The sequence below is a fragment of the Penicillium solitum genome (assembly GCF_028829755.1).
Source record: "Penicillium solitum strain IBT 25940 chromosome Unknown utg000008l_segment0_segment0, whole genome shotgun sequence".
NCBI classification, from domain to species: domain Eukaryota; kingdom Fungi; phylum Ascomycota; class Eurotiomycetes; order Eurotiales; family Aspergillaceae; genus Penicillium; species Penicillium solitum.
The window spans coordinates 1,675,834-1,701,038 of NW_027072127.1; the positions used below are offsets into that span (position 1 = coordinate 1,675,834).

Genomic DNA, 25,205 nt, shown 5'->3' on the forward strand with positions numbered 1-25,205 from the left:
CCAATTCTGCCGATGCTAGCACGCTGGGTCCTACGACGCGCGCCGCGCGGTTCAAACGCAAGAGTAATACCAACCCGCACGCGGCAGCCATCGCCAAGTCCTTATAATAACATCCCGTCAAATGGCATCAATGGCATCCACAGCATCACAAGAAAGAGACCGAGCGTCGCTCAAAATGTACGATCGAATGTTCAATCACGAAATTTAATCACGACTGCTATTCCAAGCTTTGCTGTACCACCTCTGATGTTCATCGGACTTCTACTCGGTCTATGGACCTGGAAATGCTTCTGGATCATCGTCATGCAAAATAAGCTCCTCTACCTTTCCTGGTTGCCTCCATTCACAAGATCAGAGGTCATTTCAGACTATGAGGCTGAGTGTAGACCAGTGCGGTGGGAGGAGAAGCAGATTCGCAGTTTGGATGGGACTAAATTGGCTGTTTGTGAAGGTCATATTCCGGTTCCTCACAAAGACCACAAGTCTGTTCCAAATGCCAGTGCTTTAAAAAATAAAGATCAGGGGAGAGAAATCCCAAAACGAAAAAAGTCCGTTGTGATATGTTACTTCCAAGGCAATGGTGGATCAACCCCTATGCGATTGCCTATTCTCTCTCAGGTCTTGCGCGCAATTGCGGAAACATCAAGATCAACTTCCTCTCCTATGTCTGGCCCCGAAGTGTCTCAATATACTGTCGCTGCTCTTTCATACCGCGGCTACTGGACATCATCTGGTCGCGCCACACAATCCGGAATTGAGATGGATGCCCAGGCATTCTTGAATTGGGTTTCAGAAACATATGCGTCCCCAGAAACCGACCTTGAGATTGTAATCTGGGGACACAGTCTTGGTGCTGCTGTCGCAAGCTCAGCAGTATCTACGTATATTGCCCGCCAACATGAAGGGCGAATCTCCTCAAACACAAGCAGTAACAAGCCCCTGGCGCCCATTTCCAGGCTCATCTTGGAGGCTCCAACATCCAGCATCAAAGATATGCTCATTAGCCTCTACCCTCAGAAATGGCTTCCGTACAGGTATCTTTGGCCGTTCTCTTGGAATACCTGGGATATCAAGGCGAAGATGAAACAAATGGCTACATGGAGGGACCAACCTGAGTCTCGAACCCCCAACCCTGGAGCTACGGCTTCAATACCTCGCTCTCTTCCGCCGATATTTCTTCTGTCTGCCGAAAAAGATGAAGTCATTCCGTCATATGTACCTGAACAGCTCGAAAACCATGCCAAGTCCCTCGGCTTGGAAATTGAGAGGAAAGATGTCCTCGGCGCCATGCATATAGAGGCGCCACTGAAACTGGATGGTAGGAAAGCATTGGTACAATTTATTCTCAATGGCATATCTGTGCCTAGGACATGACATAATTGACCCCACGAGAGATACCACATAGACAAATGAAAGTACATACATAGTCAATTACTCCCACTTCTCAACATGTACATGCTTACCATCCGCGTCCTTCATCAACCCCTTAAGCTTTCCAAACTCCTTAGAAGCCTCAAACTCCCCGAAAGCAATGTGATCCTGAATTTGATTCCACCCACTGAAAAGAACAAACTCCTCATCCTCGCCCTCTTTATCGATACGCCACGCACCGCAAGCAGAGAACGGAGCCGTGTATGCATTCAAATGAGACACAACAGCATTGAAAACAGCGCCGAATTCATCTTTCTTGCTAGTCTCGACAAAGCATCGAGTTATAGCGAGAACAGGTGCATCTAGTGGGATTTTAGATGTAGATGGCTGAGTCCGTTAGCTTATATTTCTTGATACCACCATTGAACTAGGAAACTATTTTAAAGTTAAGATCGGTGGAAAGCTCACATCAAGATCCAAGTGGAACATCCAGCTAACATCAAGGTCGCCCTGCAGCCGCGCAAGAAGCTTCTGATTGACTTCGGATGAAAGCCATTGGCCTTCGCCTGTATGTTTCTCGACGGATTCCCACCCGCCTAGTAGATAAAAGAATGATGGGTCTTCGATCTGGCGGAGGTATGTGACTTGATAGTCTGAGTATCCTGTCTGTTTCTTTTGGGCTTCTAAGAGGCCGCTTTTGGTAGAAGAGTGGGCGTCTTGCGCTTTCAGACGGAGGAGGGCAAGTTCGGTTACCGGCATTTTAGCTTCGCTTCGAATAGGATAGATGGCCTGTGTTTGGTGTATTGAGGAGGAATGTGTCTGGTGTCCTCGATTGTTGGGGGTTGCAGGTTGTTTTATAGGTCTATCGAGCCAGGGTGGGGGCGCTTTGTAGGCAGCTGTTGGAGGCGTCATCTAACTAATTCTCGGCGCTAATTGACTAATCGGTCATCATTCGATGCGTTTCATGCAAAGACTGTTGATTTATCATCGGTGGATGTTTACGAATGTTCGACTTTAGGACTACAAGCTAAATCAAAATAGGCTAGGATATATCTTCAACCCCGAATTTCCAAAAAGGGTTGACGGAAATTGTAATGCAATCAATGTCCAATCGATTTAAGAATATACACACCCGAGACGCCAGCGATCAAAATGGATGTTCACCTTTCAGCAACACGATAGCCAATAGCTTTGGGTATACCGATCAAGCACTAGACCAAACAATGTATGAAAGAAACCAAAACCGCAAAGCGCAAAATAAAGACCGCGAACTTCAGCTTTGTAATCGCATAAATCAGATCTCTTTCCTGTAGGGATATTAATAACATGAGGCGTAATAGAGAGAGGAAGAATGACGTACCAAGTAAGTCCAGGTTTCTCAACACCAGGTGTCTTAATAGCATTTCTGTCTCCAAAGGGGTTGTCTTCATCATCCTCTTCTTCTGACTCACTCTCACTGTCAAAGATTTGGCGTGAGTGTTGCGACGAAGATGCAAGAGGCAGGCTATCAGGACGATTCGGCCGTGGCGGCTTTTGGGGATTGATATTTAGCCCAGCAAGGCCGTCATTCACGTCCGAGTTTTGCAGTCCAAGTCCATGTCTTTGTTTCCAATTTCCTTCCAAAATGTCGTCCTCACTATCGCTGTCATAGTCCACGCTCTTGTCTAGCACCTCAAATGCCATCAATGCATCCACTAGCTCCTCATTCGCATGGATCAGGCCGCCCAGGAACTCTTCGGTTTCTATATACTGGATGTATCGAAGGATCGTGTGACGAAGCTCCTTGCATGTATCGAATCGGTGACTGCATTCCGCATCCTCGCTCACTCGGTGCGTCTCGCGATTGACGAGTTTCAGAGCGTTCAACAAATTGGTGCTAGCAACAGAAGAGGCAGCGAGCGCTTGCAGGATCTCTGGGCGTTCCTTTTCCAGATCGAACCTCTTGTGGCTAATTGATAATTTCTTATCTTTCTTGACTTTCCTGGACTTGGACTTTTCTTTGGGGCTGGTCAGCAGAGTGGATGGTCCACTGCCCCCTGATACGGATACGACATGACCCATCGGGGGCTCGTTTGAATTCGAAGTCGAGCCCTCGCGGAGAACCTTGGCTTTTGCCTGCGTCGCAGGCTGCTTTCGCTTGGGAACTTGTTTGTATAGCGCCGTGACCTTCGCCATACCAGGGGTGTCCTTATAAGTTGTCGCCCATTGTCCGAAAATCTGTTTGCATTTCTGTTTCACAAGTGGATCGGAAACGGAATCAGTAGCTGCGATGCGCAGACGTTCAAGCAATGCCTCATCGGCGAAATCGCGCAAGAAACGTTCTCCAGCATTTTGAACAAGGAAGTCGAGAATAGTAAGTGCTCGCAGTTGTCGATGGAGATTGCCATATTTTCTAGATTGATCAGACGGATTTTGGGCACTTTCAATAGTCGTAGACTCACAGCTTCTTGCGAAGAGCCCGACTTGCTTCCGTTGGGCCGCTGGCCTGGATGCGAACTACTTCCACTAGATCGACAATACCACTCCAATCTTCGACCTCATATTGTTCGCTCGTAAGGACCTCAATTTGTACGGTCACTGCCGAGTACGGTTTCTATTGAAACCCATATCAGTAGGTGCTGGGAGGGTGTACGATCTTCACCCGGTCACTCACAGAGGATTGGAACATATCGGCGGAGTAAAGGGATACCCTCTAGAACAGTGTATACTTGGTTTGAGAAGGAACAGGTTTGGTGAATCGAAAATTGTCCTTAGTATCAAACAGCCCACTATCACCCCACGTTGCGATGTCGGTATAGAAATGACCCCGCACGGCGCTGTTTACACAAACGGTTGGCAGGAATTGGGTATGTACGTATGGAGTATCGGCGGCGATAGGATACAGGTTGACTCGCTAGAAAAAATGCCGTCAAGAGATTAACGGTGTGAAAGACAACATAGCGCTTAGGGAGCTTTCGCGATACCTTCATGTGGTGTCGGTGACGTCGGAGGCCCCCAGGGGGTCTTGGCGCGCGTTGATCTGATAAGCGCTATGAAAAGTGGCGCGAATGCAGAGAGGATATGTAGGCAGTTCTCAGTTTGTTCAAGAAGGCACCCAAATCGCAAAACGGCCTTGTTACAGGGGAAGAGGGAGTTCAAACAATGTTGAGACAGTTTAAGCTTATCGGCTCCTCGTGACTATTTCCGGCCCAAAGGGGATTAGGGCGGGGTCTAAATGCCTGAGGCCAACTACATGAGAAAGAAGGTCATTAATCGACTTGAGCAATCTAATAGTAACCAATAAGACCTCGAGAAAGCAAGCGTAGTCAATCCTGGCTACATTTCTTGCCAATTGATCCCGGATGAAGCTTTCGTCTACTCACCGGACAGATCCATCCCCACGCTCCTATTTGTTACGCGTACTGTCCCGCTTCGTGGTCTGCTCCACCCTTATTCTAGTCGTCAGCGTGGCTCTGAAATCCCGCTCTCGTCTTTCCCTCCTCCTCCCCCACCTCTCCTCCAACCAACCTACAATCATGTCTTACCAACAGGAACGTTATATCGCCGAATTGGCCGTCCAGCGGGCGTGTCTCCTTACACAGAAGGTCTTCTTCGAGAAGGCCAAGGGCACAGTCTCCAAGGATGACAAGTCCCCCGTCACCATTGGCGACTTCGGCGCTCAGGCCCTGATCATCTCCGCCATCCGCAAGAACTTCCCCAACGACGAGATTGTCGCCGAGGAGGAGGCCAGCTCCCTGCGTGAGGACAAGGACCTCAGCGCTGAGATCTGGCGCTTGGTCAAGGACATCAAGCTGGATGATGCGGAGAGCGATAATATCCTGGGCGGCCCTCTCACCAGTGAGCAGAGCATGCTGGACATCATTGACAACGGCAACAGCGCCGGTGGTCCTAAGGGCCGCATCTGGGCCCTCGATCCCATCGACGGCACCAAGGGCTTCCTCCGTGGCGGCCAGTACGCCGTGTGTCTCGGTCTGATGGTTGACGGTGACGTCAAGGTCGGTGCTATTGGTACTCCTAACCTCCCCGTCGATGATGCTGCCCCCATCGATGCCAGCACCGGTGCCCAGCAGTCGGCGACTGCCGGAAACGGTGTCCTGTTCTCCGCTATCCTCGGTGAGGGTGCCACCAGCCGTCCTCTGGCCAGTGGTACTCTTGCTGCAAGCAAGCCCATCTCCATGCGTCCCGTCGCCAAGATCTCCGACGCTGTATTCTGTGAAGGTGTTGAGGCTGCTCACTCCGCCCAGGGCGATAACGCTGCCGTTGCTCAGCTTCTTGGCATCACTGCCCCCAGCGTGCGACTGGACTCGCAGGCCAAGTACTGCTCCATTGCCCGTGGTGCCGGTGACGTCTACCTGCGCCTCCCCGTCAAGAAGGACTACCAGGAGAAGATCTGGGATCACGCCGCTGGTGATTTGATTGTTCGCGAGGCTGGTGGCCAGGTGACTGACATCTACGGCAACCGCTTGGATTTCAGCAAGGGCCGGACCTTGGCTGTCAACAAGGGTGTCGTTGCTGCTCCCAAGGCCCACCAGGACCAGGTCATTGACGCTGTCAAGACCGTTCTGAAGCTGTAATTGATTTATGAGTCTTAATTTCGTCGCCTCGTCCACTGCACTTGAGCTCCCGGGGAGCAGAATCAGTCTGAAGTAGATTTGTGATACCATCGCTTGTGAGAGGAATAAAAAAATACATATATGACGATAAGAGTACAAAACACGGAACCAAATACAAAATGTCCCGCGTAGCCGAAAAAAGAAATGCGCTTCCAGTCTATTTGATCTTCTTCGCCTTGAGCTTGATAGTCTCTCCGTTGACGAAGATACCCTTGCCCTTGTAGGGCTCAGGGCGTCTCCATTCTCTGATCTCGGCCGCGAATTGGGTCACAACCCGCTTGTCGACACCCTCCAACAGGATTCTGGTAGGTTGCGGTGTGCTCGCAACAACACCCAGGGGGATACCCAGTTCAATCGGGTGGGAAAAGCCGACCTTGAGGGAAACGAACTTTTGGCCGGGGTAGTCGGCTTGGACGGTGGACGCCTTGTCCTCGATGGTAGCCCTGTAACCGACACCAACCATACTCAAAACACAGACGTGGCCCTCGGAGACGCCGAGGATATGATTCTGGAGGAGTGAGCGAATGGTTCCTAGATAAGAAAAATAAAATGTTAGACACCAATGGCTTGCCGTGCGGACTAGACCGCGGAGAAAAAGACAGGAGAAGGAGAACATACCCCACATAGCACGCTGGTGAGGAACGGTCTGATCCAAGACTGACAAACTAGCCTTCTGGCCTGTCTCATCGGGGGTGATAGTGAGGAACGAGGGAATGTTCAGGCTCATCTCGCCTGTGAATCGGACAAGTTAGCATCCATCGGCCGGACCACATTTGAACAGTAACACAATACCCTTGGGCCCCTTAATCTCAGCCATAAACTTGGGGATATCCTTTCCTCGTGTGCGGGACAGAGTCGCGGGGATATCGATGAGCTTAAATGACACCTCCGGGGGGATGGAGAGCGCGGCACCTCCGACTCGGGACTGCGCCGGGGATGTGGTCGAGAAGCATTGTGTGCGGGGGGAGAAGGCGGGTGCGAGGAAGATGGGTAGGGAGCCGCGCTGGAAGGGCTCTCGGAGAAGCTGGCGGGCGCAGCGTTGGGGTATGGAGCACGACATGGTGATTTGCGCGTGTTGGGTCGGATGCTGTGATTGCGGACTTTGGATTTTGTTTCGCAGATGGATTGCCTCAATTGGGTTTAGCGTTCACGTGATTATCTATATATTAGTTGCTTCCAGGTTCTTGCCAAGGTTTCATTCTATTGTTTGTTTGGAATATCATATCATGATATCAGCATAATCAATTATGCTCTCAACTGCAGTGCTATAATATTCGAGTCCATTGTGTCAAGAAAATTTGATGTTGGACCTTTTTTATTGCATGCGTCTATTGCCAGAGGTGCCAGAGGTTGTTGAAACCTGGTGCCTAGAAATCCAAACTCCCGAGGGCCATTCGGATCCTCCCTTCCACACGCCCAAGTGAAAAAAAAAACTCCCGACGAAGTGTCACAATTTATCATGATTTATCCCAGTTTATCCCAATCAAAGCACATATATCTCTTCAAACATGAACATTCTTCGTGAGACAGAATCTCTGCCTAGGCCTAACATAGATGAGGCACCATACCCCGAACCTCATCACCAACCCGGTATCAACTTCGAACTCGTTCCCAGTGCACTCTTCCTCGATGTTCAATCATGTTGTCCTTTCGATTGAAGGACATGTCGCATGAAGGACAATCGAATGAGCGCGGAGCTATATGCTGCGTGTCGATGTGACGCAGCAACGCCGGTTTTCCGGAGAAGGGATCGCGGTACGTGCAATCCTTCCAGTGGCATTGGAAAGATCGTTGGGGATTCCTAAAATGGACGAACGGTATCAGTGTGTGTCAAAGCTTGATGATGAATTCCAAGGTTGCTCACTCCAGTTTCCGCTGGCGTCCTTGGGTACGACCAGAAGCTCTCTTTCCCTTGGTATAGCTATCACTGGTAGCTTTGACCTGAGATGCCCTTGGGACAGATGAAGCCGATGCTGGAAAATTGGTGCAAGCGATGTCGTGCCTAGGGCCGAGATAGCCTATCGCCTGGTCCCCGGGGGCCGTAGCTGCACAGTCATTCTCGACTGGAGGTTGGTGTATGGCAGTTTGATTCAAGCGACACATACCGGAACAAGTCGAGGGTGAGCCAGAAGACACAGCGAAGCTAGGCGCCACAGATGAAACAGGATACTGTACGGGATAGGTATATCGAAGAGGATCCGTAGATACTCTAGATGGCTGCGCCAGTGTAGAGGTTGAGGATTGATAGGCAAGAGGGGTGAATTGGGAATAGTTGAAGTCTGTCAAAGTCCAGTCATAACCATCTGGCACGTGTAAAGGATCACAGTAGGTGTCGCAAGAAGGCGATGCCATACTAGAAGACTAGGACGGTAGAACAAGCAGGGGGAAAAAAAGAAAAAACAATAGACTAATTGAGCAATGTGTTAAGTGAACTAAACTGTGAAGCTTTGGGATAGAGGGCAATATTTTTATATAATAATTCGGAGGTTACATATACTAGTGAGATTTACTACGGAGTGAAGGGACAAAAACACTCGAAACGTCACCGCATATTGGTCTCCCTGAACCCGTATTGTCCAATTCAGCGTACTGGCGTGTTTGGCGTAATTTTCTTTTCTTGTGCAGTAAGCCAGGTGATCACGAATTAAATGAAACACGGCGAAATATTCGTTAAATCCAGGTATTGTTACAACCGGGTTCGTTACGTACCCCGGCTTTACTGTAAACTATGTACATTATGAAAACCTTCCATTTTAGACCTCAAAGCCCCACTGATCTGATCTGGGCATCCTATCACTCGTTCCAAGGAAGGTTCCTCTCGAGGTCTGCCCGAGCCTCTAAAGACCTTGGAAGGCTGTGCTAAACTTCCATTGGGCAGTGATTCCATATTAGGTAAATCACGGGCCCCGTAATAAAAGGGGCAAAAGCCCGACGGCCCAATCTTATTTCTCGATATCTTTCACCAAACTATGGAGTACATACATACATGTAATGTACCTAGGCACATCCCCGGGTGAACCCATTATTGTTACTTTCACCTGGGACACAGGGTAGATTATGCCGTTTTTGCATGCTTTCAGTTTCTAGGTCGAAGTCCAACAGTCGTATCATCATCATAATGAGCATCATCACAAAGTAGCGTTTGTTTTCCATTAACATATTATGTAGTAGGCCCTGCCTATGTGGGAGTCACACTGAAGGAAGAGTGGAGGTGATCCGAATCCAGCAGTAATTACATACGTATATAGTTTCATGTATAATCTCACTCAAATTCATCTGACAAATTTCATGGCTATCCATAATTGCTCGGACAATTATTTAGAATCTCAAGAAAATGCAAGGCTTTTCTACTCCATCAGAATTGCCCTATCTTTGGAAGGTTCAAGGCCGGGAGATTCCATACGGCAATCCTCAGCTCGCTACCTCGCAGTCTTACTCCTAGCCATATACTAACAACCTGCATGAGGATTTGGATAAAAGAAAAACAACCCATAACCCAAATAACAGACCAAGTCCTGAGGGGAAATTCTCCAGGAAAAGGTAATGCCGGAGCTGGGCGTGACCCAACTTGGGTGTCAAGTTTCACTTTTAGAAGTCATCCTTATCCATTTGTTCCCATCTTATATCATCCTTCTCACATACCATCTTATACCCATTAATCTCAAGCGATATACACGAGTGACCAAGAACCCAGCCCCCTCCAAAACCACGCTCGTACACTAAACCAGCCAGACCATTCACTATGAGGGCAATCCGTGGCTTTCAAGCGCTTCCATATATCTTTCTCGCACTTACACAGCTGAGTCGAGCGAGTACCTCCCAACAAAGTAAGGCATTCAGATGTCACTAAAATATGCCTGCTAATCCAAGCAGGTGTCCCAATCCTTGCACCCAAACCGCCAAACATCGACGCGATCTCTTTCCTCAGTTCCCGATCGCAAGACCAAGACAGCATCTTCAACGAAGCTGTCAAAATTCTGGACTCGATGAAATCTTCACCCTCATGCAACCGACTTGCAGCAACAAAACTAGTGAACTCGTGTCAAACATTCGGTGATGGCAGAGACGGCGTGCAGACCGATAGTCCAGAAACGCTCGACCTTCTTCGATCCGTCTATGCAGCACGCCTGGCATTGTGTGAGATCGAGGGTGCTGGCACCCTAATGCCTCCCTCGTGCCTTCCTGTCACTGTCTCGCCCCCTCCACAGAAGAACCGATTCGGCTTTGTGAGTCGGCACAGAGGCTCCGACCCTGTCTCGGATGAAGTCCCGAAAGAATTATTGGAGCAATGCCTCAAGACACTTGAGTCACGACCCCAATGGTGGACTTCCTACAGCAACAGTCGACAGAATGCACTTGTGATCTGCCATGCCTCGCGAATGGAGACTGGGAAAGAGGAGCTTATTAACCTGCATCGATCTATCGCCAAGAGCAGTCTTAAGCTCAATAGCGGGCTTCAAGAGGCTTTGCAAAACGCAACTGCACAGTCTGCGCAGCAGTACTCGTTCATCCAAGCTGTGCAGTCTCTGCAAGAGAAGATCATGACCGATATGGAGGCAACAGACTCTGTATTCAAGCGAACATTCGGCAACTTTCTCCGAGAAATCGAAGCTGGAATATGGTCTCTTCAAGATTCTATATCTGCGACTTTGTCAAATGTGCGGACTGGAACAGGAGTCCTCGAAAAGGTAAATTCTAACAAGTCAAATCGGAGTTTAAACATGTACTAAAATCCGTCTAGGACATCCGGAACGTATCGACCCAAGTGGGAGCACTTCAACAAGCCCTACGGAGTGCACATCAAAATGCAATGGCTAGAAGTCAAGAGACGTTGCTGGCTCAAGAAAGCAATGCTGTTGCTCAGAGAGATCTCGCATCTTCTTTACACCTGTCACTTGAGTCGGTTCTTGACTCAGATATGGACAGACTGTATCGGGGCATGCAGAGGTTCGATGCTGCTATGGTGTGTCAAATATAGATTTACCTTTTGTGTAGACTGTGAGACTGACATTTTGCCCCTTTTCATAGGAATGGTTGACCAGCCGAATGAACATGATTCTTGAGCAGGAAACTAGGATGATAGAGGTACGAGCTTATTTCCCACACATTGACTATCTTACTGACTTTCTAAGCGACTTAAAAACATGGAAACCTTCATTCAACAATCCGAATCGAAAGCAAGCGAGTTACAAAAGGCTCAAGTCCAACAATCAGAAGCTCTATCTGCACAATCGCGAGCCCAGGAGGCCATTCAATTTGACGCGCAAGTATCGCAAGCTTTGCTGGCCAAAACTAGCGTTGCTGCTGCCAATTTGCAGTCTGTGATCGACGATGCAGCTTTCAAGTTCAAGCATGTCTCGGGGTTCGGCATCGGAGGATCCTCCGTATGGTCTCTCTGTGCCGTCCTACTCGTCGTCATCGCCGCCCAGAACCTTACGATTGCAATCTGTTTATTTTTCCTCATTTTGGGTACGTGTGTCCTTCTTGATCAAGAGTGATTGATGCTAATACAATGTGGCTTAGGGCATTCTGTTGCCCTGACCATCTTCAAATTTCTTTAGTTATAAACACCCTGCGCAGTGATTTGCGGACCAGATATCATTGATACCCCGGCATTCTTTTCCTTATTTTCTTATTGGTTTTCTAATTTCCCCCCCTGCTATTTCTACCATTTATGCTTGCATCACTTATGCTTGATATTCATCCATTACATCTAGATCTATAGCAATGGAACAACGCAGCATTAACGCAGCATTAACGCAGCATTAACGCAGCATTTCACAATCCAATCATTCGGAGGAGCTATGTATCTCCCCTTTCTACTAATAATTATATGAAACTAAATAAACTAAATCAATAGATTGTTTCAGAAAAATAAAATAAAAGTGGAAGCAAATTGGCGCCAGCACAGCCACAATAACTGCCAGAGCCAAGATTAGCTGCGGGATATGACCCATTTATATTGCGATCAGCCAATAAAAACCCCTCCTCTACGCATTCGAAATGACATACGAGAAGCTAATTCCCCCCCAAAAGAACAAAAAAGGAAAGTTGACGTGGGCAGTCACGTGGGGAGTAAATAGAACGACTGCGCGCTTCTCCTCCTTTTCGATTCGCAACGCGTTCCTCATCGGATCTTGATTCACATTTATCAAACTTCCCTTTACTCCGATCTCAAACTCGATCAAGATGCCTGGTGTTCGTGAGTGACAATCCCCCATCCACCATCCCCTATACTCCCGACCCAACATTTGGCGCTCCTCGGAACCGCAGCGCTAACATTTCCCCCAGCACCCGACGCTCTTAACCAGGTCAAGAAGGGCTTCAAGCGCTTCTTCAGCCTTCGCAAGAAGGCTGCTAAGAAGGCAACCGAACAGCAGGCTGAACCGGCTCCTGCTGCGACTGCTGCCCCTGTCGCTGCCGCTGCGGCCAGTGAGACGCCTGCCGCGAAACCCACCGCCCCCGCTGCAACCCCGGACTCTGCCCCAGGTATGACACTCTCTTATCAATTTGATGCTCCATCGCGCGTTTGACCCCCAACTGACTTATTGATCTACTCTAGATGCTGCTAAGGTGCCTGAGGTAAAGGACGCCAGCACGGCGGAGCCTGCCGCCTCTTCTGATATGACGGCTACCGCCGGCCCTGTTGAGACTCATTACGAGCCTGAGGCTGCCGCTGCTGCCCCAGCTCCTGAACCTGCTTTACAGGCTGAAGCCCCTGTTGCTAAGGCCGAGGAGGCTGCTATTAAGACCGAGGCTCCCGCAGCTGCACCTGAACCTGCTGTGCAGTCTGAGGCGCCTGTCGCTAAGCCTGAGGAATCCGCTGTCAAGCCCGAGGAGCCCATCGCTAAGACCGAGGAACCCGCTGCTAAGGTTGAAGAGTCGGCTGCTCAACCCGAGGCCGCTGCTGCGCCTGCGGAAGCTGCCGTTAAGACTGGTAAGTAAATTGTCTGAACGAGGCGAAAGGACAATGCTAACAGCGAAGCTAGATGCACCCGCTAAGTAGAAGTGTGAATACCCACTTAATTGGCGAGAATTGGACCTTTCTTTGCGAGTCTGATCTAACTTGCGAGTGCTTTTTTTCCCGCTCCTTATTTTGTTTCATACCCTCAGCGTTGTATATTAATCAGTTCCACGAAGCGATGCATTGCATGCTTTTTTCTTTCTTCCATATCGGCCTTGATCAGACCACTCAATACCATGCAAAGCTCTACTTATCCATTTTCGAAACCTTACGCGACGGTAATACTTGCCGCTTTAATTTGATATATTATACTATTACTGCTCACGACAAAGGGAAAAACCAACACTCCCACGGGTATCATTAAGAAATCTATCCTGAAGCTAGATATTTTCATTCCTCCCCGCCAGAGGAATGATCATCACCATCAGCCATAGCGATATCTTCAACACTAACACCCGCCGCCGCAGCCTTCTGCTCCCTGGCTTTTTGTCTGCGCTTGAGTTTCCGATCGCGGTTCTTCCGAGTCCGCTTCTCCGCTTCATTTTCCTTGGCAGCCTGGGCGGCCGCAACGCGCTTGCGCAGCTGCACTCGTCGCTTCTTGCCTGGCTTCTTGCGTGTAAGTGGACTCTTCGAGACAGGTGCACCCTCTACCACGTAGACGGGAAGACTGTTGGCTGGCCGCGGCATTTTAGTCTGATGCCGCTTGAGATGGATAACTCGCCAGGGGAGATGGCAGCCGGGCTATGAATTAAGTTAGGATATAGAACTAGCCAAATAGATGGGTATCCATCTACTTACCCAGACTAACGAGTTGGCCCATGTCAGCATGTGTTGTCCGCTAACGGCCATATCCTCAAATTGTTTCTTCTTTTCCGCTATCCGGATCTCGTCTTCGGCGGTAGGTTCCCCGCTCCTTGTGCCTTGGAGAGAAGGTGTAGAGAAGTAATAATCCCATCCCCGGGAGGCTTTCACGAATCGGCCCTCGGTGCCAGCGCCGGATCCCGGTGTAGGTGAATGCAGTCGGATCCTCAATTTTTGAGTAGTGGCGACCTCTGTGCTTTTCCCATCTGTATCCTGTCCTGGCTGCTTGGTGGTATCCTCTGTTGATTTGGCGGGGGCGCTGAATAGCCGGAATTCGAATTCTTGTTCTTCATCCTCGTCCTCCGCAGGCTGTGAGGGACCATTGTCTTGGCTAGTCGTATCCTGTGCGGTATCCAATTGATCGAAATTGAGTAGTTTTCCTAGACGGGCGTATGCATCCTGGGCGGCAGCGTCATCTGGTGCTGGTGATGGTGAGCGAGATGATGCTGGTGAGCGCATCTCATCGCGGCGGACGCTGTACAAGCCAGATTAGTTGCTGGATACATTGAGAAAAGCCTAGGTAAATTGCATGCTCACATACCGCTTGGCATTTGGTAGATCGAACATGGTGTGATGTGTGGGGAGAGGAATGAGACCAAAATGCCAAATCAAGAAAAACGGTGTTTCCACGCCGCTCTGCGGCCACGGCCTGATGACATGGCACGGACCGCCCAGCCTCAACCTCCGACTTCAAAGAAGTCCTTTTTGTCTACATTGTGACTCTCTACTGCGCCATTTGTTTCATTTCATATTCTCTGTTTTCTGCATATTCCACACTCCTTACCTTCTGATAATTCCCTCACCTGCTGCAACAAAGAGTATCCGCACCTCAACTATTGGGGTGATTAATGCCTCGTGCCCATCACATAGCGCAAACGTGCAGCCAAGAACATCCCCGGTTCTGAATTCCCGATCCCGATCCCTATAAATGGGTATCTGTGCCTCCTGCCTCGGCGGGAATCGCCACGAGTCTCCTGAGGTGAGTCCCGAGTCTGGGGCTAGTTTCCCCGTCACCATGTTCAGCGCGCATTACCTCAGTCTGATGCGCGATACGTGGGATGCTTATCGCAGAACGCAGTTGTCTAACATTTCTTTCTTCAAGCCTGAGTCGGCCCGTCTACTTGACGAGGACCCTTATCAAGCCGGGTATGGCTACGGAGCACTGAACCATGCTCATCAGGCAAGCCAGCCGGATTCGGAATATGTGAGACGTGAGAGGGAGGCGCTGGAATCAATTTGCCAGCGGACATCTGAGTGAGTATATATACTATGCTAGTTTCCTTTTGTTATATTCCACGGCAAACTAGTCTTGGGTGGGAACTGAATTCATGCTAATCATATCTCTCAGCTCCGTCATCGATATCTGGTCCATCCAACCACAACCACACCTTCGACCCCAAGCAACTCTCCACACCCCTATCTCTGCATCTCCCGTTCCATCACAAACAACTGACACAACAACACCTGTTACATCTACCCATCACACATCACCGCCAAGCCGTCCCACTTCCGGTGCATCAGGCACTGTCCCGAAACACTGGGGTGAAGTTGTCGTGAACCCAAACAAGAAACGGTCTCGTACCGATATCAAAACTGATGCCAAGGCAAGCCATGATGTGTTTGGAGTTCTCAACGTCACCTAAAATAAGGCGTTTGGGACATACATCACTGCACATTGACGCTGCACATTGACGATGAGATGTACACGACAAATGAGGGTGCGGGTTGTGAGGATAAAATCGAGGGGTGCAGATAAGGGTACTGGAAGACCCGTTTCATTATTTTCTTGCGCCGCGCTGTTATTTGAGGTATTTTTGTTTCTTGCATTGATCGCAGGTCGACTGTTTTTTTCGCACATACATAGCCATTCCTTCTTTCCTCCCCCTGGTATGGTCTGATAATACCCAATGGCGCAGACTTTTTCTTTTGTTGTTAGATTCTTTTTTCTTCATCCAATGTTGCTTTCTTTTCTGTTGGCGTGCTTTGCTATTCCGAGTTTGTTTCTTTGTCTTCATATCATTTTGCCAGTTGCGCACTGCTTGTATATGTAGTTTTTGTTTCGAGTGGACTTCATCCTTTCTTTTCGTATAGACACAATTCGAGGTTCATTGTCAATTGAGTTGTTACTAGGTATATGTAGATGCCGAAAGTGCTAATCTTTCTAGGGGAGGTACATATCGTAGGTTGGTCAACCCATATGGAAGTCCAGCTTTGGATGGATAGTTTTTATATGAAAAGTATTTCGAGCTTACTATACAATTAAGATATCACGGGAAGAATCATAAAAATAATATGACTCCCCATACCTATGAGAGATTCGGCATCAATTGTTCAACCTGTGACTCCGCCAATAATTATCGCAAATGCCTCTTGGGTGGACCGAAATACATAATAAGAAGTGGGGGAGAATGGAAAAACGAACATGGAGATTGACCAGAAAAAAATAAATGGATACATGACAACTCCCCTATGATAGATAAAAGAAAACGCCCGCTGATATCCAGTTCCGGGATGGACATAAAAGAGAGTAGGGTGATGCAATATGTTCGTGCCGGGTCGATCCTAGACCTGATGGAAAGGCGCGCACTGCAGACCATCAGACATCGTCCATTGTACCCGCAGGCTGTTCGCCATCAGACTCGTAGCTCCCCGCCGAGCTTAGCTCGTCTTCAGACTCGGTGTCCTCGCCTGCTTCATCCACAGCCTCTTTGCTGGCATATTTGGCAACATATTCTAGTATGGAGTTGTTAGTATATCGCATATATCGTATATTGGCAAATGTATATCTTCAACACACCTTTCACCTTTGCCTCATATGCCTTCGGTTCCCTCATCATCAGCGCGGCTGCCTCTCCGTTGAGAGGATCTGAAGGGTTGGGGTAACGGAGAAGCTGGGGAAGGAAGACCTCGAAGATGTTGAGCATGTCGTACATCGGAGACCACGTTTGGTTGATCACATCAAGGCAGACCGAGCCCGATCTAGGACAGGAAAACCGCATTAACCTCTTGAGTTTCTTTTCCACGCATGCCGGACCCTTAACTCACAGCTCGTCGATGTTTGGGTGGAAAATTCTGTTGACGAATCCGATGCTCGGGCTTTTGTATGGGTACTGGTCAGGCAATTCGACGTGGATTTTCCAAAGGCCTCCGGTAAATGGTGCTAGGAAGGCTAGTTAGTTTGATATAATGCCGGTTGATTATGAGCGAGACATACTCTCTTCCGGGCCCTTGAAACGAACGTAGAATTCCTGCCTGTTGGTAGTAATTCGTATCGGAGATCTTCAAATAGTTGATTGTAGGGGTACGGAGTACATACACTGGATTTCCGGAGTTAGTACATAGATCCATAACCGGGAGAGGACCACAACTTACTGTTGTCATTGACCAGAGTCACCTCATAGTCACTCATAAGCCTAGATCAACTGTCAGTATATCTCCCGCAAATCAAGTATGCTCGCCGAGGCGGCCCAAAAAAAAAGGTTGGGAAAAGCGGCGGCCAAATTGAAAGGACGGAGGATCTTCGGTCGTACATCCTAGCCAAATATTAGTGCCGTGTATTTTAGATGTCTTCGGACTTGCGGAGCATACTTCATGACCTGTATAACGAAAAAAAAAAACTGTTATTAGTATCTCCGGCGACTCTGGGGCCTTATCGGACTATCCGCAACATTACTCACATCTGTCTCGATTCTGCGCTTTGGGCTACTCATGTTGGCGGTTTGAATAGAGCGGCAGGGTTTCGGATCTCAGAGGTATTATCGACGGCGGGCTCTCACGGGGAAAGCAGACCCAGCAGTGTCAAATGTCGTGATTCACAGGCAGATATTCCCGTAGTCGGAGCGGGGAAGTAATGGGCGGGGCAGACGATGGACTTTGAAATAGGTGTCGAGTGATCAAAGGGTCAGTGTGTAATGGGTAGCGAAGTGACGAGAATAACAAATAGAAGAGAAGGCTTCACTTCTCAGGCCTGATACAGAAAGAAGAGAGGAGAATGGGGTCTCCCAAGGTTTGGATCAATGATTAGATCGGGCATGATGAGTCGATGAGTCAGCGAGAGCCAAGCCCGCCATCCATGACGATAACTAGGATAGGTGGATCCGTGCTTTGGTCTTCCAAGGTTGATCCACTTGCTACTCTATCGTACAACTTGAGAGGAACACATTTATCTTACCACCATGTTATTGCCAAGGATGGACCTCTATAGGATGCGCATCAGCTAACTACAAACATCATTGGCCTTTCCTTATACATCTGTGAGTTGCTAATTTTCGCGACCAGTCTACATTTTATACGTTTGATAATATTTCCAACTTAGAGTGCCCAACAAAGAAAGAAGCACATGTCCTGTAGTTTTCGACGGCGTGGGTCAGATATGATCTATAACATCCATGCAATGACCTTGGAAAGTTTACATGAAATCAAAACGGATGACCGTGCCAGCCAGTGGCATGCTCTGTTACTATCCAGCTAGGTTAATTAGATAGAGTCACGTGGCACAATCCACGCTAAACCTCGGAACGCTCCAAATGCAATTGCACCTGGCTGATTACATAAGTACGTTTAATGGCCCCGTAGGCCTGCTGGAAAGGAAAGGTCAAAAGATCATATATATTTGATTTTGCTGCAGCAGTATACCTAGGTATACATTAGACTGTAGTCTCTGCTGGGGATCACAATAGGTGGCTGTGGCAGCTACATAATATGATTTACCTTCTCAGCTATCAGTGCAACATTTTGGGCATGTTCCTCTATTAGGTCTATGAGTACTGATGACAGGGTCCAATTCTGGCTTCCAATGTTTATAGTTGGACTGTAACGTGTAGCATATTTCAATAGTTATATCAACCCCCGGATGAGAAATATATATATTTATAATGAGGTAGGTGTTTATATAGAAGAGAATCGTCAGCAATCTATATGGCATCTATATTGGCGACATGTGACTTCCATAAGCTGGATATGCAGTTGGTTCAAGGTGATGTGTTTCAATAAGATTTCAATACGACTCTTCTTAGATGTCCTTTCGGATAACCATTCGCAAACTATAGAATACGTCGAAAAGCACAATTACTACAAACAGACTTATTGACATGAACTATCTGTATGGCCAATGCTAACGCAGGCTTCCGGTGGTGGAATATGTATGTGTTGTTAGCCTAGGTCACTCCACTGTATATGATAGCAAGAATGCGCTACGTACGCTACGTCCGCCCGTATCTAAATCGCTCAGGCACAGCATCCAAACCGAGTAAATACATCAAACTCGTCTTTGCAAGCCTCTGCGAAACAATGGGAATAATTGGTGCATTGTCCGTACCATCATGTTAGGTCCAACCAACCCACTTCAATATCTGCTAAGGGTGCCTGTTGTTTGTACATGGCCTGTAGTTAGGCGTACAATTGAGACATAATGAGTACACGGGTCAATTAGCATTTCATTACTCCGTACTCAGTTTGTTGATCTTTGGTTATACGAGGAAGCGATCGAAAAAAAAGTGGCGATAGTGGGTCTGTTGCCTAAGGTTGCCTAAGGATGCCTGGACCCTAACGCTAAGTGGAAAGTCAATCGAGATGATCCTAAAGATCAACCGAAGTATTTAAACTTCATGGGGTTCTCCTGATTTTACCATTCAATTGACATACTCAACATCCTTACTACATTTGCACAATTTACAACATGACTTCTTTACCCTCCCTCCCAGCGAAGCACAATGACTTCGTGAAGTATGTCAACTCCAACCCCGAGAAGCTCATGGCCGACTTGGTTCGGCCATATAACGAGTATGATGCTGTTTTGCGCAAGAAATTTGCCCAAGAGCCATCTCATCCATCAATCCAAGATAACCACATCAACATTGTGCCGCTGTACGACCAGACTGGTTCCACAGATCTTTCCATTCGAGCTAGAGACCTTGCCTCGGAAACGCCAGAGCAAAGAGAGAAGTATCTTTTGCCCGTAAGTGCAAAAGACCGGAAGCCACATGGATCTGCGGCAGTTGTACCCTCTTTGAATGAGTTCCAGAACAACTTTACCCTATTCACAGAGGGTTCATTGAGTGAAATTGACTGGTCCAACGTGGTCGCTGCTGGTAGCGCTGTCGTGACTTCACTTTTGCCTGTCCCAGAAAAATATCGTAACTCAAAGCGTGGCCTTCGCAAGTACTACCATGAAGAGTTTGCTCCGGCATCAGACGTGGATCTCTTCTTGTATGGCCTGAATGAGGAGCAAGCCCTTGAGAAGATCATGCATATCGAGGATAAGATCAAGAACACTATCCTCTATGAGACCACGACCATCCGGACCAAGAATACGATTACCATTGCTTCGCAATATCCGAACCGTCATGTGCAGATCGTGCTTCGCATCTACCGCTCAGTTGCCGAGATTCTCACCGGCTTTGACGTGGATGTTTCGTGCGCGGCTTATGATGGTCGCCAAGTCTATACCTCTCCACGTGCAATCGCTGCATACATCACTCAGGCGAACCAGATCGATCTGACTAGACGATCACCATCATATGAAAATCGTCTCTCTAAGTATTCGCACAGAGGATTCGAGGTCTTCTGGCCTGCTCTTGACAGATCGAAGATTGACCCAGTGAGAATTGAATCCTTTGCCCGGATGGATGGAATTTCATCAAAACTAACTTTTGAGGTAGACTATCTTCGAGAGAAGCTTCACCAGAACTGAAGGACTTGCACGACTTCTGGTATTGGAAAAGCTTCCTCGGTCTCAAGACCGGGACAACTATCTCCAAAAGAGGCGCGAAGAACGAGGTCGTTCTCCTCTAAATGTGTACCTACAACGTCGCCATGGTAAAATGCTGCATGGTAATCTCAAGGATGACTGGGAAGATGAGGTACCTGAATGGCAAGAACAAGACCAAGTGTCTGATTACCATACTTTTGTTCGTACCTTCACTGCAACTGACTCACTGCCCCTTGACTCTTACTGATCCTACAATAGACAATTCCTTACGGTCGGAGGTTCAACGCCAAGAGTATTGAGAAGCTACTTTACACCAAGGACCTGTCGCTAATGCCCAGTGGAATCAACCCAAAGACCGTGCAGTTTATCTTCATCGTCATCCAGCATTCTTTGGCGAAGCAGAACATGTCATTGGCGACTGCTGTGGCTTCTGCCCCAAGCCCGTTACCGAGGAGGAAATTAAGGTCGCCGACGAGGAGGCCAAGATTTATATTTCTGGTCAAATTAGTTTCATCAAAGATGATCCTGGTCGCCAGGAAATCGGAAGTTTCAACCCCATCACTGAGACTGATTGGACCGGTGAGCGAATTTTCTGACAGCCTTCTTTATTTTGAAAATCATACACTAATATGAAAATGATAGAAATGGCTTATGTCGGCCGTACCGAGAGACTTTGCCAGGCAATTGTGGCAAACGATGTCGACTCTGTTAAAGCTTTCCTTGCAGATGAAGGTACCAACCCAGACCGTCGTGACTACACTGGACGGACACCACTCCAACTCGCGTGCATGTGCTCAACCCCTGAAGTCGTCCAATGCCTTATTGACGGTGGTGCTCGCATGATTCCCCGTATGGCCGATGGAAAGACCGCGCTCCATCTTGCCGCCGCCCGGGGACACGTTGACATCATTCGAATTCTACTCGCAAAAAGCAATGAGAACGAGGAAGAAGAAGCCAAGAAGCAGGACGCTTTGAAAAATAAAGACAAGTCAGAGACCAAGCCGAGCGCGGAAGACGAGGATGTCGATATGGTTGACCAAGATGGTGCCATGTCTCACACCTCTGCCTCTTACGTGAAGGTCGAAAGCGAGGAGCAGGAGGATTTGACCACGTACGACACGCTTGAGGAGAACGAACTCGAGCCGGATGTATACGACATCAATGTTGTTGCGTGGGATAGCCGGGCTGCTCCTTTGCATCTCGCCATTCTCCATGGTCACACCGAGGCCGTGAAAGAGCTTGTCACGTCTTTTGGAGCCGATGTGCTGATGCCGATCAAAATCATGAACGAGCAGTCCAGAACACCAGAGGCTGCAATTCTCAACCTGGTTCTCGTCCATGCCCTCTCCTTCGAGAAAGCAAAGGAGATGTCGCAGACCCTTCTCGACCTCGGCGCTTCGCCAGCCCAAGCAGACCTCAAGCAAAAGACACCGCTATACTACCTTGCTCATTCCGATAAGTTTGACATTCTTGATATCTACATGCAGCATGATGAGCCGGCAGTAAAGCGGGCAATCAATCACTTGGCTGTTCAGGGCTCGTTTTGGACACCAGAATTATCCTCGGCATTGATGGCTGCGCTCACTGCGAAGAGCGCACCCGCGGCAGCCAAGCTGTTAGAGACAGGTGCCCACCCAGAAATTGAACTCGGTGAGCTTGTGAAGGCCATTACGGCATCCAGAGACAGGACTTATTACGGCAACATTGAAGAAGACGCCAAGGCCAGTGTAAAGCAGCCAATCTTGCTGGCTGTTGAGAATGACCTTCCTTTGATCGCCATTGATCTGCTTCACCGCGGGGTAAACCCTAACGCTGAAATCAAGGACAGATATGGATACAAGGGTCAAACTGTATTGGACGTCTTGCGCCAAACTTTGAAAACGCTCCGCGAATTTATGGTCGAGTGCGAGTACGAGTACGAATGCTATGATGACTCCATTGCAACACCTCTCGATCCAAATGACCAGACATATCTATCGGAATTCCAATCTGACAGTTACAAAATGTTCACTGCAAAGGATTTGCTCCGCAATGTGCGCAAGACAAACCGAGAGGCCGAAGAACAAGCCAAGAAGGGTAAAGCCCAACCGAATGATCCTGGCTCGGTTGAGAGGAAGGCATTCATTACGGAGTTGATTCGCGACTACGAGAAGCTGGAGTTCATTCTGCTGCAGAAAGATGCAAAGACCTGGGACGAGCTTTATCCTCCGCAGGTGGCTCCCGTGACGTTCCCAGACTACGTTTCGATTGAGAAGATGAAGCCCGCCATCCCTAAGCCTTGGGAAGTCCGCTTCAACTTCAATGTACCAGCTATTACTGAGAATGCTCGCGACGGATACATAAAACTGCACGTATCCCCTCCTTACACCCCTAAACCAAGAATATTATGCTGACATTAATATAACAGTTTCGAAGCAGCCTGGAGTGGCGACATTGATACCATCAAAACCATGACACTGGGCATGTGGGGATCTCTCAATGAGCAAGCACCACTTGAGATCGCCGTAACCGACAAGCAAGGCCTGTCCGCCCTTACAATTTCCATCATGCGCGGCCATTTCGCCGTTGCTAAGGCCATTCTTCAAATTCTCCACGTGCAGTACAAGGTGAAGGAGCCTCGCGGTCGGAAACGCTTTGAGATCGACATCGATGAATGCTCTGACGACTGTGAGGACTCTGATGAAGAGAACGACGATCTGAACATCGTCAGTGATATTGTTGATGATACCTTCACCCACGAAAACATCGGTGAGATTACCAGTCAGGTCGAGAGCAACACTTCCCCTCTTGCTGCTTTCGAGGCACGGTTCAACGCCTTCGTGTTTTTGGACGAATATCACCAGGAGGGTTGGGACAAGAGAGACAACCCTGTCAACGTGAATGGTTTGGTGAAATACGCTGTTTACACAAACAACATTCCTCTTCTGGAGTTCCTTCTGAAGACTGGGCTGGACCTTGCTTCCACCAACCCGTCTGGAAAGAGTGAGTTCTTGGTAAAGTTCGATGAGTTCCAGCTTGCAATTTCGCTTGGCCGTACCGATTGTCTTGCCAAGATGATTCAAAGTACTGGGGCTGGCCTTCCACTTACCAAATTGAGTGACGATTGTGGCGTTGAGGAGAAGAAAGAACCTCAGTTCTACCCTGGGTTGTCGATTCGCGGCAGCAAGCGTGCCGATTGGGCTAATGCTGGTCGAGAGCAACCGATGAGAGCTCAAACACAGCGTCCTCCCCTTCTTATTGCGGCTCGTCGGGGTAATCTGGCCAGCACAGAGTTCTTCCTTGGTACCGCGCCTGCGCGCTATTACATGGAGTATCTCAATGCGAACAAGAATGATGAGAGAGTCAAGCGATTGACTAAGTCCAAGCTGGGACTTGAGGGAACACTCTTGACCTGGTTACAGGCGAGAAGTAAGTGCTCCATCTATCCAAGAATTTTAGCAAACATAACTAACCATATAAAAGACAACCTCGTTCTGCACTGTGCAATCATGTCCGAACCAAGTGACGAATCCGTTCGCCTGGTTCAGTATCTTGTGGACCATCACCCCGAATGCATGGAGGTCCGATCAACAGAAGGACTGACACCTCTCGCCTGGGCCATGTCCCTCCACAAGGTCCGCTTCGCCCGCATCTTGGTCGAAGCCGGAGCCAACCAGGCCATCCGCGATAAAGAAGCGCGCAATCTCCTTCACCTGATCCTCGTATCAGACGGTGGTCGACTCTGCAAGAACTCCAACCGATTCACCAAGCTTCTAGCCCTGTTAGATAAGCAACTCCTCCCAACAATGCTCATGGAGCGCGCCGGCGATGGCTCAAGAACACCCTTTGCACGCTGGCTCCACGCCCAACCTCGTTTCACGCCAGGGGACCCGGTCATCCCTCGGCCTCCTAACAGTCCCCAGACTGAAGATGAAATTATAACCTCCATGGCGAATCTCATTCTGGATCTAGCCATCTCTACGGATCAAAAGCATCTCGAGGTCTTTGACGAAGCTGGAAACACACCAGTTCATGATGCTGTCAAGAATGGGTTCCCGCAAGTCCTTGGACAACTCCTCGATCGTCGTCCCGACATGCTAAACTGGGAGAATGCCACTGGAACGACTCCTCTTGAAATGGCAGTTGACGCTTGGGTCAACAAGAGTACTTCTGCGCCGCCTGACGGTCCCCCGGGAACGTGGCAGGACCACCCTGAATGGGCAAATGCCTTTAAGCGCCCTCCCCGACTCTTCTTCCCCGGTTGCAGGGTCAAATACGATCAGGAGAAGACTATGCTTCGGGTTTGTCAGGAACGGGCCCAGCAGCGGCCTGCAAAGAGAAGACTTGTTAGTCTGTTTGAGGCGAATGAGGTCGCTAAGAGATTGGCGGCGGCGGGACGGAGGACTGGTCGTGGTCGGAATCGTGGCTCTGGGAATTGCAATGAGTCTGAGGGTTCTAATGATGATCCTGAAGGGTGGGGAAGGATGAATTCTCATTGGTAGTTTGCTTGTATTAGGGATATATTTTCTAGCACGTTTATCTATACTCAACTGTCTTATTTGAATATATCTTTGTCATATCTCTTACTTCATTCCCGTTTCCTGAAACTATATATACTGGTTATTGAGGATATATTCCTAGGGCCTCCTTTCCAATATATATATTGGAGATATGAAGACATAAAGATTGCCGCAGATGGCCATGACCA

General features: G+C 48.7%; 12 protein-coding genes across 12 annotated transcripts; 6 read left to right on the plus strand and 6 right to left on the minus strand.

Moving 5' to 3' along the window:
* Nucleotides 1-12: 12 nt before the first annotated feature.
* Nucleotides 13-1,374, plus strand: N7455_009929 (uncharacterized protein; the record flags this gene model as incomplete). The annotated part of the gene is made up of 1 exon (XM_040962067.2): nt 13-1,374. One exon carries the CDS (start codon nt 13-15, stop codon nt 1,372-1,374), a length of 1,362 nt encoding a protein of 453 aa, XP_040807483.2.
* A 57-nt stretch (nt 1,375-1,431) lies between these two features.
* On the minus strand, nt 1,432-2,130 carry N7455_009930 (uncharacterized protein; the record flags this gene model as incomplete). Its single annotated transcript, XM_040962082.2, has 2 exons — nt 1,432-1,758; nt 1,840-2,130. 2 exons carry the CDS (start codon nt 2,128-2,130, stop codon nt 1,432-1,434), a joined length of 618 nt encoding a protein of 205 aa, XP_040807474.2.
* Nucleotides 2,131-2,665: 535 nt separating this feature from the next.
* Nucleotides 2,666-4,039, minus strand: N7455_009931 (LSB5 family protein; the record flags this gene model as incomplete). The annotated part of the gene is made up of 4 exons (XM_040962080.2): nt 2,666-2,678; nt 2,732-3,763; nt 3,813-3,964; nt 4,025-4,039. 4 exons carry the CDS (start codon nt 4,037-4,039, stop codon nt 2,666-2,668), a joined length of 1,212 nt encoding a protein of 403 aa, XP_040807488.1.
* Nucleotides 4,040-4,712: 673 nt separating this feature from the next.
* Nucleotides 4,713-5,945, plus strand: N7455_009932 (3'(2'),5'-bisphosphate nucleotidase; the record flags this gene model as incomplete). Its single annotated transcript, XM_040962062.2, has 1 exon — nt 4,713-5,945. The coding sequence occupies one exon, from the start codon at nt 4,713-4,715 to the stop codon at nt 5,943-5,945; it is 1,233 nt and encodes a 410-aa protein (XP_040807500.1).
* Nucleotides 5,946-6,141: 196 nt separating this feature from the next.
* N7455_009933 (mitochondrial 54S ribosomal protein uL6m) lies at nt 6,142-7,044 on the minus strand (the record flags this gene model as incomplete). The annotated part of the gene is made up of 3 exons (XM_040962079.2): nt 6,142-6,515; nt 6,603-6,716; nt 6,777-7,044. The coding sequence occupies 3 exons, from the start codon at nt 7,042-7,044 to the stop codon at nt 6,142-6,144; spliced, it is 756 nt and encodes a 251-aa protein (XP_040807487.2).
* An 800-nt stretch (nt 7,045-7,844) lies between these two features.
* N7455_009934 (uncharacterized protein) lies at nt 7,845-8,336 on the minus strand (the record flags this gene model as incomplete). Its single annotated transcript, XM_065606330.1, has 2 exons — nt 7,845-8,047; nt 8,090-8,336. The coding sequence occupies 2 exons, from the start codon at nt 8,334-8,336 to the stop codon at nt 7,845-7,847; spliced, it is 450 nt and encodes a 149-aa protein (XP_065460293.1).
* Nucleotides 8,337-9,726: 1,390 nt separating this feature from the next.
* N7455_009935 (uncharacterized protein) lies at nt 9,727-11,545 on the plus strand (the record flags this gene model as incomplete). Its single annotated transcript, XM_040957397.2, has 6 exons — nt 9,727-9,811; nt 9,858-10,672; nt 10,726-10,947; nt 11,013-11,069; nt 11,117-11,453; nt 11,508-11,545. 6 exons carry the CDS (start codon nt 9,727-9,729, stop codon nt 11,543-11,545), a joined length of 1,554 nt encoding a protein of 517 aa, XP_040812157.2.
* Nucleotides 11,546-12,037: 492 nt separating this feature from the next.
* On the plus strand, nt 12,038-13,203 carry N7455_009936 (uncharacterized protein). Its single transcript, XM_040957473.2, has 4 exons — nt 12,038-12,186; nt 12,276-12,473; nt 12,547-12,921; nt 12,974-13,203. Exons 1-4 carry the CDS (start codon nt 12,174-12,176, stop codon nt 12,988-12,990), a joined length of 603 nt encoding a protein of 200 aa, XP_040812117.2. The 5' UTR covers nt 12,038-12,173; the 3' UTR covers nt 12,991-13,203.
* A 135-nt stretch (nt 13,204-13,338) lies between these two features.
* Nucleotides 13,339-14,376, minus strand: N7455_009937 (DUF2011 domain-containing protein; the record flags this gene model as incomplete). Its single annotated transcript, XM_040957400.2, has 3 exons — nt 13,339-13,689; nt 13,747-14,284; nt 14,351-14,376. The coding sequence occupies 3 exons, from the start codon at nt 14,374-14,376 to the stop codon at nt 13,339-13,341; spliced, it is 915 nt and encodes a 304-aa protein (XP_040812047.2).
* A 361-nt stretch (nt 14,377-14,737) lies between these two features.
* On the plus strand, nt 14,738-15,452 carry N7455_009938 (LAMTOR1/MEH1 family protein; the record flags this gene model as incomplete). The annotated part of the gene is made up of 3 exons (XM_040957428.2): nt 14,738-14,788; nt 14,912-15,063; nt 15,158-15,452. 3 exons carry the CDS (start codon nt 14,738-14,740, stop codon nt 15,450-15,452), a joined length of 498 nt encoding a protein of 165 aa, XP_040812154.2.
* Nucleotides 15,453-16,405: 953 nt separating this feature from the next.
* On the minus strand, nt 16,406-17,519 carry N7455_009939 (E2 ubiquitin-conjugating protein UBC8; the record flags this gene model as incomplete). Its single annotated transcript, XM_065606331.1, has 5 exons — nt 16,406-16,542; nt 16,607-16,788; nt 16,855-16,969; nt 17,024-17,057; nt 17,487-17,519. The coding sequence occupies 5 exons, from the start codon at nt 17,517-17,519 to the stop codon at nt 16,406-16,408; spliced, it is 501 nt and encodes a 166-aa protein (XP_065460294.1).
* Nucleotides 17,520-19,486: 1,967 nt separating this feature from the next.
* Nucleotides 19,487-24,999, plus strand: N7455_009940 (uncharacterized protein; the record flags this gene model as incomplete). Its single annotated transcript, XM_065606332.1, has 7 exons — nt 19,487-20,407; nt 20,469-20,717; nt 20,777-20,810; nt 20,873-21,097; nt 21,161-22,865; nt 22,926-23,926; nt 23,981-24,999. The coding sequence occupies 7 exons, from the start codon at nt 19,487-19,489 to the stop codon at nt 24,997-24,999; spliced, it is 5,154 nt and encodes a 1,717-aa protein (XP_065460295.1).
* Nucleotides 25,000-25,205: the final 206 nt, after the last annotated feature.

Bases quoted from the DNA above. Each gene is read 5' to 3' on its own strand.
- N7455_009936 (XM_040957473.2), top strand. The intron at 12,474-12,546 runs GTATGACACTCT...GATCTACTCTAG, and splicing joins AACCCCGGACTCTGCCCCAG to ATGCTGCTAAGGTGCCTGAG.